Genomic DNA, 11,904 nt, shown 5'->3' on the forward strand with positions numbered 1-11,904 from the left:
AGGGACACCAAGCGGGGAGTCAGGCAGGGCCCGTGCGGGCAGGTGGGGGTCCCAAGTTGGCACGTCCCTACGGGTGTGTGCGCGCGTGTGAGAAAGGGAGCGCGCTGCGGGCCGAGTGACCCCCCATCGGCCGCCGTGGGGTGTGGCCCTGGGCGTGGCTGCCCCTCTTCCCCAGCCGACGGCTCTGTTTGGCTGAAAATCCCGTCGCCTGCGTGGTAGGGGCTGGCCTAGGCTGCCCCTGCCATGGGGGAGGGGTGAGGACGGGGCAGGGCGCTGCCTGGCCCTCCGCCCCGAGGCGGAGGGGTGGGGAAGGGGGGCTTTGTTCTCCTCCCTCTTCTTTCCAAACCCCAGCCTGGACTCCCCGGGGCTCCCCTGCGAAAGCCTGCCCCGGGACCGGGGTCTCCTCCTGCGGAGGCGCAGGGTGTGTCCGCGGCCTCAGTTTCCGCAGGCTCTTGTGGCTAAGAAAGGGCGCACCGTGTGAGGTCAGCCCGGGCACCAACAGATGGGCGGCTGTGCACAGGGGTGTAGAATGCGGGTCTGTGGGGGACAGGTGAGGGAGGGAGGGTCTCATTGGCTCGCGGCCAGGGATTCTGGAAAGCAAGGTGCCCATGGCGATGTCCCTGCCCACTGCGGGTCTTTTGCCAAGTCTTTCTATCTGGGTTCTGTTATGGGGGGGGGCCTGCAATTCCTCCTCCCCCCTCCCTAGGGTCGATTTTGGGGATCTCTCCGTTGGCAGGGGTTGCAAAGAGCACCGCGGTGCAACCTGCCGCCCCCTACAGGGTATCTGGAGCCCGGCTCCTCACTGCCTGTCTGTCTTCGGGAGGCAGGCCCAGGGCCATCTGCCAGCCCCGAGGAGTCGCAGGCCTGACACCCCCCTCCAAGTAGGTGCCCTGCTTCCAGTTAACTCCACCCGAAGGGCAGGGGCTTCTGGGCAACCCAGTGCCATCTCTGCTGACTCACGTGGCCCTGACAGTGAATAAGCCAGTCAGCCTTTCTTCCCACAAACTGCTGCCGAGCTTCGTGTTTCTTGTCCCTTACGGGGTGGCTGCGGCAGGGGCCCGTCGGGGCCTCTCTCTCCCGATCAGCTCCTTGCTGTGGGCGGCGGGACTCGGTCTGGCCCAGCCTCTCACCTGGCACTGCACCCATGAAGCACCCACACGCGCACCCCTGGGCTCCCCAGCCTCCAGGGGCTCTTGGCTTTCTACGGCCACAAGGCAAGTGGCATCGGGGCTGAGACCAGCGGCGCCCTCTGGCTCCTCCGTCGTTTCTGTTTGCTGCTTTCTCGTCCTTCTCTCCCTACTCACTTGTGTCTGTGTGTGCGCGACCCCAGAAGTAATGCATCTTACTGTGGTACGCTTGAAATATACAGAAAAGAACAAAAGAAATTAAGGAGCGCTGGTGATCTGATCACCGCTCAGCACACCCCGGCCTCAGTCTCTTTGCTTTGCTACGGGCCGGCCGCTCCCCAGAGGCTCCTCCCCCAGCCCCCCAGCCCCCTGCAGAGCACCGAGTGTGCGAGTGTGTGCACGGCGCGCGCCCCGAGGCGGCAGGGTCCCCTTCCTGCACAGTGATGAGCTCCCCGGCCGGGAGCTCGGTGGCCGTGGTGTGGACGGTCATCTGCTGGGCGAGTGCCCACTTGGGCCAGGCTCCGTGCCACTGATGGAAAAACCGGTAACAAACCAGCCCAACACCATCTTTGTCCTCAGAGGGTACGAATTGCTTTTCTTTTTTCCTTTGTGACTATCTGAAGGGAGAAGGGAAGCGAGGAGTGACGGAAGGCCTGGTCCAAGGTCTACTCCAGTGGGCAGGGGCATCGGACTGTTCTCCTGTTAAGCCTCTTTCTGCCGCTGGGGTGGGTGCCTTCCATGGCACCCACTTGGGCAGTGCCGGCTGGGGAGGCTGGAGGGAGCAGCCCCGTGTGCCATACCTGCCACTCTCCAGCCCAGTGACTTGGGACCCTGGGTCCCTTCCCTGCTTTGAGTCTCAGCCCTCTTGGCTATCACATTCATCTCCAAGGTCCCTTTCAAGACCAACGTCTCTGGGGCCACTCTAAATGGCCGCAGCTGGAAAGCACGTCTCGGGGTCCTCTTCTGAGCAGTGAGGGCCGCATGGCCTCGCGGAGAGGCCCAACCAGGCCGTGCCAGTCACGCATCAGTGCCAGGCCAGCCTCCAGGAGAGCCAGGGCAAAGGTGATGGCAGCTTTTGCCGGACCCCCTTCTTGGGCAAAAGATTGAACAGTTTGGGGATGAGGGGGATGCGTTTCCAGGGCTGTCTGGGGGCCTGGGGAGGGGCATGCGCCGGGGGAGAATGGAGTAGAGATGGGGGGCCGGTGCAGAGCTCTGCAGGAGCGAGGGGGGAGGTGACAGCCGGAGTGCAGTCCCAGGGGCCCTGCCCCACCCTGTGAGTCAGACAATGGGGGAGGCGGAGGGTCTGATCCCCCCTCTAGGGTCACAGGCTGGCAGCTGTCTTTGCCCTGCCCACTCCTGCCCGTGATTGGGAAGGCCGGGCTTGGGTCCCTGGGTGGGGCCCGCTGGGATGGGCCCTCAGCAGGCCCTGCCCTCCAGTCTTCCACCCTCCTGCTGGCTCTGACTTGCCCCATTCTGGACGCCTCCCTTCTTCTGCCCTCCCCGCGCCCCCCCTTGCGCTCGCCTTGCCAGCCACCCACCTCTCCAGGTCCCCCTCCCTCTCCCCACTCAGTTGAGTTTCGCTGTGGGGAGGGCACTACTCCCCTCCTTCTCTCCCCCTTCCTCTGCCTGCCCCACCCCTCCCCTTCTGCCTATCTTCTCTCTCTGCTTCTCCCCTGCCCCACTCCCCATGGCCCTGAGCTTGGCCCCAGCTCTGAGCCTCAGCACCGGGGTGACTGCTCATGCCTTTGGGTTGGGCCCACACTGCCCGTAGGGGCCTCATCTGACCTGAGGGGTGGACAGGAGGCGCCTGCTGGCCACCAGCCAGAGGACCGGGGGTCAGGCAGTTAGCAAGGCCAGCCTGCCTTCTCCCCAGATATCAACAGGATCTTTGTGGCTTCCTAAAGGCTATGGTCAGATGGTAGGGGGGAGGGGGGTCCCTCTGCAGGGGAAGGCTCTGGGCTGCTGGCCTTTCCAGAAGCTTTTCTTTGTCCAGTTCCCCCCACCCAGGGCCTTGGGAGCCCGCCTGGGCCCTCGTGTTCTCTCTAGGTCTTGAAGCTTCCGAGGGAGCGCCCAGCCACTGTCCTGCCTCTCAGCGGCTCATGCCAGCCTCTGTCCCTAAACCCACCGAGGACGGACGGCTTTGTCAGCCTTGGATTGGGTGGAGCAGGAGGCGGCAGCGTCCTGGGCTTTGTGCACTCAGCCAGGGGGGCCTTCTGAGCCTGTCCATCTTGATGTCGGTCTGATTGAGCTTGAAGGGAGGAGATGAGTTACCGGGAGCCCCTCCCTCAGCTCTCCCGTCTAGAGCCTTCGGAGCTAGGCCCATTGGGAGAGGGCAGCCAGGCTGGATGTTTGCATGGGGGCGATGTTGGGCATGGGCGTGTGCGTAGCTTCCGGTATTCCTCTTTGCATGTGTGGGGATCATCTATCTGGTTGCATGTGTGCATTTGTGTGTGTTCGTGAGAGAGCGTGGGCACACAGATCCTTCCGTGCCCGAATGGGTCCCCTCAGATGCCCCGTGGGCCTGTGTGGGGGAAGGGGCAGGACTGATGGCGGTGGCACAGAGGCTGGCATGCCCGATGCGTGACGCGCATGATGTGGGGCTTCCCGCTGTGTGTGTGGGGGGGGGTGCCCTCTGACCCCTCCCCTGGCCTCCTGCGTTCATGCCTTAGGAATGCTGAGGCCCTGGGTACAACAGAGGCCCCATTGTCTACCCCAGGCTTCCTGGGCCCCCTCTGTTCTTTAGCCCTTTGGCAGTGGGGAGCCGCGAGGGGGCCGGAGGGGCCTGGCAGTCTCTGAGCCATTTTTAGGCGCCCCCACCCGCCCTTTTGGTCCAGGTGTCCCCGGACTGACGTATCTGAGCAGCACCTTCCCTGCACCGCCTGCCTGCTCTAGCGACAGGCCCCGCCAGCCCATAGCAATGAGAGATACGCTGTGCCCTCTAGCCTGGCCCCCGAAGCCCCCTCTAGTGCCAGGTTCATTTCTCAGGTGTGTATGGGGGGTATTCTGGTCTTGTTTTCAGCCCGCTTTCCAAAGTCGAAGGGGAGACTTAGAGGGCATCGAGGGAGGCAGCTTTCGGGCTGTGGGCCTCAGTTTCCCCAACTGTGCATGGGAAACTTGGCTGTAGCACTGGCATTCTATGAGTCTTGGCCTCTGCTCTCCTGGGCCTCAGTTTCCCCTTCTGCACGCTGTCCCCAAGCTTAATAGAGAAAGGAATTTACCTTCTCTTTGGGTGGTGTCCTTGAATGGTGGGTCGAGTAAAGCCCAAGGCCTAGGGATGAGATGGTCCCTGCTCTGTGCTGAGGCATGATATGGGTCACATCCTACTTCCACGTGGCCTCCTCCCAAGATTTCCATCCCTGCCCCCCCCCCATTTGCCTGCCATCTGCCTAGCAAATCGGCCCTTCCCTAGGGGACGGGACGGCTTGGAGGCCATCCTCGTCCAGGCCCCTGGCCCTCTGGGAACACACGTACACATGCCTTACACATGCCTGAGAGGCAAGCTGACCTCCCCCCTGCCAGAGTCGTCTTTGGTGGCTTTGGGAACCTCCACGCCGTCTAGAACCTTACGCCTGGTGAACGTTAGTGCCAGCTCTGTGACCTTGGACACCGTGCTCTGGTTCTCTGAGCCTCAGTTCCCTAATCTGTAAAATTGGGGTAATGATAGGGCCTCCTTCTCCGGGGTGATTTTAAGGATTCATTGGGCGATGTGTGTAAACGTGCTTGGAAGAGCCCTGGCGTGTGGTAAGTGGTATCCATGGGTTTATTTAATAAAATGGGGCACCTGACTGAGACACACACGTGAGGGGGTGGGGAAAAGCTGTTCTGGCCGCAGATGGCGAGACGCCCCCTTCCTTCCCCAGTGGAGACGGTCTGTTCCCACTGCTCTCCCATGAAGGGTTAACCTGTGTCCCACCCCTTCCTCATCCTTTAAGGAGAATGGTCCATTACAGGTGAGCTGCTGTTGCCTTGGAGACTGCAGCCTTGAGGGGGCTGTGGGCTCACTCTGGGGAGTGCCTTGGGAGGGGCGAGGCGGTGGGAGCCGCAGAGGACAAGGTGGCAGTCCTTTAGCACTTCCAGGCCCCAGATACCTGTGGGGGCTCCCACCCAGCAGCCTCCTTTATGTATTATCTAACCCATTAGGCTGCTGCAGGCAGACAGGCAGGCAGGCAGGCAGGCTTTCCTCTCCGCTGCCAGTGGAGGGAGTTGGGCTCCGTCTCCATGGAAACCCGCCAGCCACAGCCTGCGGGGGGGGGAGGGCGAGGAGGAGCCTTAAAGGAACACAGTGCGTAGGGTGGAGGTGACACCCATACCCTCACATACGCACCGACGGGCTCAAAGGCCCCCACCAGCCCGGGCATGGATGCCCCCATGCGCTCACCCCCCGAGCCTCAAGGACGTGGACCCAGCACCCACACCCTGACCGTCTCACACACCTGGGGCACTGAGCCCCAGCTGAGCCCCCAGCCCCGCCCCTGGTGGGCCCGCCGGGCCATGGGAAGCTGCCATTCTCAACAGACATTGAGCTGGAGGGCCCTCTGGCTACGTGCCCCTGGAGGGACTCCATTTCTATCAGGTGGGAGGGACACGGAGGACCCTACACAGGACCTGGGCACTCACTCACGCGGGACACCCTTGAAGGTTCGTGAGGGGTGTGTGTGTGTGTGTGTGTGTGTGTGTGTGTGTGTGGTCAGGGAGTCAGGGAGGAAAGCAGCCACCCCAGATCTCGGCTTCAACCCACGACCTTCCAAGTCCCCCTCAGTAAGAGGACAGGAGGCCAGAGGAGAAGACTCCCCAGGGGACCCAGGGACTGAGGGTGCCGCAAGGGGCGTGGCTCCTCTGCCGCCCTGAGCCCTGAGTGTCTGTGCAGGCTCCAGCGGACAGCAGTCTGCCTCGGTGCCTGCCACGCCCTTTCTTCTTGCCTGTGCGGTGCGGTGTGTCCAGGGGGATGGGTTCCCAGCTAGACCCACTCAGGATCAGCCTGCCTTTGTTGTGCATCGCCCCAGCACAAAGTGCGGGCATGCACACGGACACTCACGGTTGTGCCTGGAGACGTGTGGGCGCCTACCTCCAGCCGGGCGGCTGCTCACTCTGAGTGCTTCTCCCTTCCTGCTGTGGGGGTCCCCACCTCCTCCAGGAGGGCCAGCCAGCAGTGGCTCATTCATCTTGCCTTACAACTGTCTCCTAGCCCCAGTGCCACAAGTGGCCGGGGACCTGCTGCTCTGTCTCTGTTGTCGTGGGCTTTGTCTCTCTGGTCCTGGCTCAACAGCTTCTCTGCTGTTTGTCTCTCTGCCCTGCCTGTCAGTACAGCCTGACCTCTAAGCCCAAGAAGCCCCCCTACTTGGGCCCGCCTCCCTCCTCCCTCCCAGTCCCGGGCCGGGCCTGCGGGCCCCCCCCCCCAGGGACAAGGACACTCAAGGAGGCACCACCACGTCTGTGCACATGTGCACGCACACACACCACTCATTCTTCTTGCTCTTTGGACCATTTCCCATCAGGGCTTTCTGTGGCCACCTCTCACCCTTTGTACTCCTTTTCTCTCACCCTTTCCCCGATGCCTGTCTCTGTTGCTGGATCTCTCCATCTTGGTTACCGTGGTGGTGGTCCAGCATCCTGTCTTTGTCTCCCATTCCCTGCCCTCCCTCCCCCAGCCCCTCTCCTCAGCCTCTCCTGCTCCCTCCTGCCTCTTTCTCACCCTGTCTGTCACCCTTCAGTCTTCCCCAGCCCATCCCCACCCCTTGCAGACGTGGCCTTGGCTCCATCTGTACACCAGCTTGTGGAACACTCTCGCCTTCCTTGCCCCTGGAGGTGCTGATGGGGGTTGGGGGGCCTGCTGAGCCGACAACCTGAGCTGCTGGCTCTGTAATTGCCTGAGGAATGATGAGAGATCAGAGACCCAGCAGCGGTGGGAGGGGAAGAGGCAGAGCCCCCTCCCAGCTGTCAGGGGCCTCAACCTTCTGGCTCCTGCCTGTCTGAGTTCCCCGGGAAGGCGGCAAGCTGGGTGGCAAATGCCAGGAGACTAAAAGAGGTTGGGTGTGAGACTGTGGGACATCGGGATGGGGCAGAGAATGGGGAGCCAGGGGCTCGGAAGTACTGCATTTTCCCTGCATATACATCCAGGGCATATATGCCGAACCCGATTCTGGGAGCCTAGATTTTGAGGACAAAGACGAGTTCCCATGACCGTGATCATCATTCCAGCAAAGGGAGCTCCCTGGCCTCCTCTGTGCAGGAAGGCCCTTCTTTGAGCTTCCCCTAGCTGGTTTCTCTCCCCTCCCCCCTTCTAAGACTAGAGTGCTCAGAGCTCCCAAGGTTGTCGTTTGATCGCCTGCCCTCTGATCTGAGTCTCCTACTGTTTCCTACAGGCCTTGAAGTGGAGGCCAAGGCCGCCTGGGGCCCACCCTGCTTGTCCGGGCTTTGTGGGGGAAGGTGGGGCAGAACAGGTCTGCTGTTTGCTCCTTCCTTCTGGGCCCCAGCTCAGTTCTTGCAAGTTGGGAACTGGCCTCGCGTTCGCCACTTCCTGCCCTCTGAGTCCTTCTCTTGGCCTTCAGCCCATCCATGTTGACCTGTCCTGGTGCTTCTCCACCTCCCCCTCCAGCTGTTCACCACCATCCATTTCCCCGACTGAGCCCCCAGGCAGTCTATTGAACTCCCCACTCTTGTCGGGTCCCCTTACACTAAACCAATTTATGTCTCCTAGTCCCTTCCTGACAGAGTCTAGATGCCTTAGCATGGCATTCCAGGCCTCCCTCCCCTCCCCTTCAGCATTCTGGATGAGGCCTCGTCCCCCTTTGATAAGGTGTTGGCTGGGCACAATGAAGATGTCCAGTATGGTCTTGGAGAGTGCATCCAGACCCCAGCTCCAGCCTCCAAGCTGTCAACCAGCAACCTACTCTTACCCCACCTGCACTTTCTCTCCTTGCCTCTTTCTCACACCCCTTCCTGTTTGGAGTCAAAGACAGCTGTCTTCTTGGGAGTGTGTTTCCTCTTGTAGTCATGGCAGAGAATCCCCGCCCCCCCCCCCCCCCCCCCAGCTTCCCTGGGCCTCCGGTCTTCAGGGCTTCTTGCATGCAGGGAGAATGTGGGTATGGCTGGTGTCACTTGGGCTGGGGTGAACACATCTAGCAGTTGAGCCCTGAAGACTCAGAAAAAGACCCGGGCCTGCCAGACACATGAGAGGTGACAGAAACACTGTCTCAGAGCTCCTCCTGACCCTGGCTTGGAGCATCTGGAAGGGGAGAGGCCACAGTCACCTCTATTGCCTCCCCCCCCCCCCCCCCACCCAGGGGCATGAGGGACAGCAGAGAGGTGTTCTCCTACTTCCCTTCCTCCTGCCACATCTTGAGGTCAGGCTTCCTTCCCCCTTCTTCCATTTACTCAACCTGTTCTGTGAAATGCCACCCTCCCGGGCCCCTTTCCTCCCTTCCCAGTCCCCACTTCCCAAGACCTCCCTGTCCCCCACCAGCTTTGTAGGCCTGAACACCACCCAGAGATCAGTTGGCTCTGAAACCCACAGCAATGAGACCGACGAGAGTTCTTCTCTACATACACGTGCACTCATGCTTGTGTGCACACACAGAGATAGCAGACACGAGGATTCATCCCCCAGAGGTACAGACACACAAGAAGACACACACATGCTCTCGTGTGCACATGCAGCTATCTAGACCCATGCGTTGATTCTTGCAGACACACACCCCCTTTCCAGAAAAGACATATACAAATGTGCTCCTGCATGCACACGCACAGCCACATAAATACTAATGTGTATATTTGGCTACATGCCCATCCACATCCACACTCATGCACAGAGTGGCCTGTGGCATGCCCAGGGGAGCTGATTGGGGCAACAAGTTGATGCTGAAGAGGCAGCTGGTGTGGAAGCACAGACGGAGAGGAGAAAGGGAATGAAAGGCAACCTGGAGGCCTAACCAGTGCTAAGACTTCTAGGTTTCTCCCTCCAACGTGCGGGGGAGGGAGGGATGGGGGAGCTGGCCCACTGGGGGCGGGGCGGAGGGCGGGGCCAGGAGCCCGGGCTCGCCCAGATGTTAGTCACTAAAGTCGTCCGTTCTCTCCTCTCTCCTCCCCCACCCTTCCTTTCCCTCCTTCCCTCTCCCAGTGCCCCCACCCCTGGCTCCCGCCCCAAGCCGCCCACCAGCCCCCTTCCCTCCGGCCGGAGCCTGAGCCGAGCCCGGCCGGCTGTGCCGTGCCGAGCCGCCGGCGCCGCCGGGAAGATGGCCGTGTCGCTGCGGTACTTGTGGCCTCTCCTTCTGTGCAGCCCCTGCCTGCTCATCCAGATCCCCGAGGAATGTGAGTAGCTGGAGGGAGCCTTGACGCCTCCCTTCGCCGCCGCGCTGGGCTCCTCTTTTATCTTCTGCCTCCTCACCTTCTGCCGGCTCTGGACCCTCCCCTCTACTTTCCTGGGTACAGAGTGGACAGGAGGTACCCCGGACCTCTGGAGAGAAGGACAGGGTGGAAGACGCGGGGTGTGTCAGCACCACGGACAGGGGACCGGCGCGGGCGGGGGAGGGCGGTTTCAGGACCACGGACAGCGGGCTCGGCGCCGGAAGGGCCCCCTCGGTGCTCTCCCTTGGCCCGCTCTCCCCCACCCTCCCCCGGTGTTGTGGCGGGCAGGAGAACGGGGCCGGCCCCCAGTCCTGGGCTAGCTTGTGCAAAGGCCTGGATTCAAGTTTTGCCCTGTTTCTGACCTGAGTAGTCTCATCTTCGGCCTCTGGTAGCTCTGTGTGTGAACTGCCACAGGACAAGACACCTTACAAAGGCCCGGCAGTTTTGTAAATCCTGACGATTGGGTGGGGCTGAAGGGGCGAGACTGCTGGAGCTTTCCGTCCGTGGAGGGTCGTGGGTAGGTGTGCGGGTGTTAGGGAGTATGACTGGGGGCTTGTGACAAAACATGAGTATTTGTGTATGCTTGTGAGTTGCACAGACAGTATATTTGGTGTGTGTGGATGTGTGTGGTTGTGATCGACTAGGTGCGGCTATTGAGTGTGATTTTGATTTCCTACATGGATAAGTTTGTGAGTCGCTGTAACTGTTACTTGTTGGTCAGGTCTGTGAAGGTCTGCAGGTGTTTGTTAGCATTTGATTATAGTGGGTCGTGTGTGCATGTGAGCTGCGGCCGTCTGTGAGTACCCATTTGCGTGTGGATTCTGTGTCACCGTGATGATGTGTTCTCCCCAGTGTGAGCAGGAAGTGTAAACACACTGCTGTGAGTGGCTGTTGGGCTTGTGTGAGGGGCATCTCGCAGGGCAGCAGCATTTGTGTATCTCGAGCCTACTCCTTGGTGGCTCCAGTCCTTTCTCCCTCACCTTGCCACCTTTGTCTCTGAGCCCGGACCTGGGGGAGGCCAGTGTCCCTGAAAGATGGGCCGGGGGCTGGCGCTGGTGAACACTGTCTATGCCAGGAATGGGGTAGGGGCCGAGGGAGGCGGGCTTGGAGGACACCTGGTGCTGGGGGGAGGCAGCCGAGGGTTTGGAGGAGGTGGAGAGGGACGGATGGGACAAAGGGTGGGGATGTCCCCTGGGATATGCACACGGAGGTACGTGCAGTCGTGCCTGTGCCGATTCCCTGTGGCAGATGGACATAGATGCACACGTGGGTAGACACAGACGAGCCACCTGTATCCAACCAGGCACAGATATACAGACGGGGCAGAGCCCCCGGAGAAGATGCATAGGAGGCACACACACACACACACACACACACACGCACACACACACAAGCGAGGGATTTAGACACAAAGGAACAGAGTCATCCGTACACACAGAGGCAGGTGTACAGTACTGAACGGAGGCACACGCACGGCCTTCAGACGTACTCTGTCAAGACACACCCATATGCAAACACACTCACACACAAACGTTCTGCGCGCGGTACACTCCCGAGCATTCACATGTGTGCCTGGACTCACACACATGTGCTCGTCCTCCTTCCCCTCCGTCTCCTCTTGGTCGCTTTTCAGGCCTCACCCTGGGCACCCGCCTGGCCTGCCCTGCTGCCACAGCGACGGGGCCGTCTGGCCGGGTGTGTCCATCTGTGGAGGGAGGGGCAGGGAGAGTTTGGAGAAAGAGAGAAGTGGGCCGCTCTGGGCACCCGGTGCTGCCCTGTAGGAACCTGCCCTCCAGCTAGAGCTGTCTCTCTCCCTGCCCCTGGGCCCCTTTGTCTCTTTCCCCGTCTTCCTCCACCCAGGCGACTTTCTCCATCCCGGTCACTGTCTCTTGCTCTAGGCTGCCTGTACTGGCCCCTCCCCAGCCCCGGCTCCCTCCGCAGTGTCCCCCGGGAGCCTCCTCCTCTCTCCAGGGGACCCGCGACTGAGGTCTTCTGCAGAGACAAAGCTTTCAGAGGCTGTGCACTCCTGCCTTCCCCGTCCTGCCTCCCCGCCTCGTCTCCCCTCCTCACAGCCGCCCTGGCTGGTGCTGGGCCCGAGTCCTGTGGCAGGGAAGCAGCAGCTCTGGCCTCAGCCCCGGGCAACTTGGTGGCCGTTGCCCGGGAGGAAGGAAGGGGAGAAAGAAAAGACTGGAGTCAGCCCTGCAGGCAATGGAAACTCGGATGCAGCCAGGCCTTTGGGAGGGTTTCGCAGGGCTGGGGGGGGGGGGAGCGGGGGCAGCCGGGCTCTGAAGGCTGGGCCTGGGTAATTGAAAACACTGAGCTGTGCTAATTGGATTAGGAGGGAAGTGGGCTGGAGCGGGGGAGGGTGCCCTGGATGCTGGGCTGCCTGCCTCCCCACCTTCTGGGGGGGAGGGGGGTCAGTTCTGCGCCGCCG

General features: G+C 61.4%; 1 protein-coding gene across 4 annotated transcripts in view; it reads left to right on the plus strand.

Moving 5' to 3' along the window:
- Positions 1-9,234: 9,234 nt before the first annotated feature.
- Positions 9,235-11,904, plus strand: part of L1CAM (L1 cell adhesion molecule) — a 14,703-nt gene continuing 12,033 nt past the window's right edge. For all 4 annotated transcript variants that reach the window (XM_040467509.1, XM_040467512.1, XM_040467511.1 and 1 more), the window contains exon 1: positions 9,235-9,434. In XM_040467509.1, the coding sequence (XP_040323443.1) occupies positions 9,359-9,434 (76 nt within the window). In that variant the 5' untranslated portion in view covers positions 9,235-9,358. The remainder of the gene's footprint in view (positions 9,435-11,904) is intronic.

The sequence above is a fragment of the Herpailurus yagouaroundi genome, unplaced genomic scaffold (genome assembly GCF_014898765.1).
Source record: "Herpailurus yagouaroundi ecotype Mexico unplaced genomic scaffold, PumYag 67493, whole genome shotgun sequence".
Taxonomy (NCBI): Eukaryota; Metazoa; Chordata; class Mammalia; order Carnivora; family Felidae; genus Herpailurus; species Herpailurus yagouaroundi.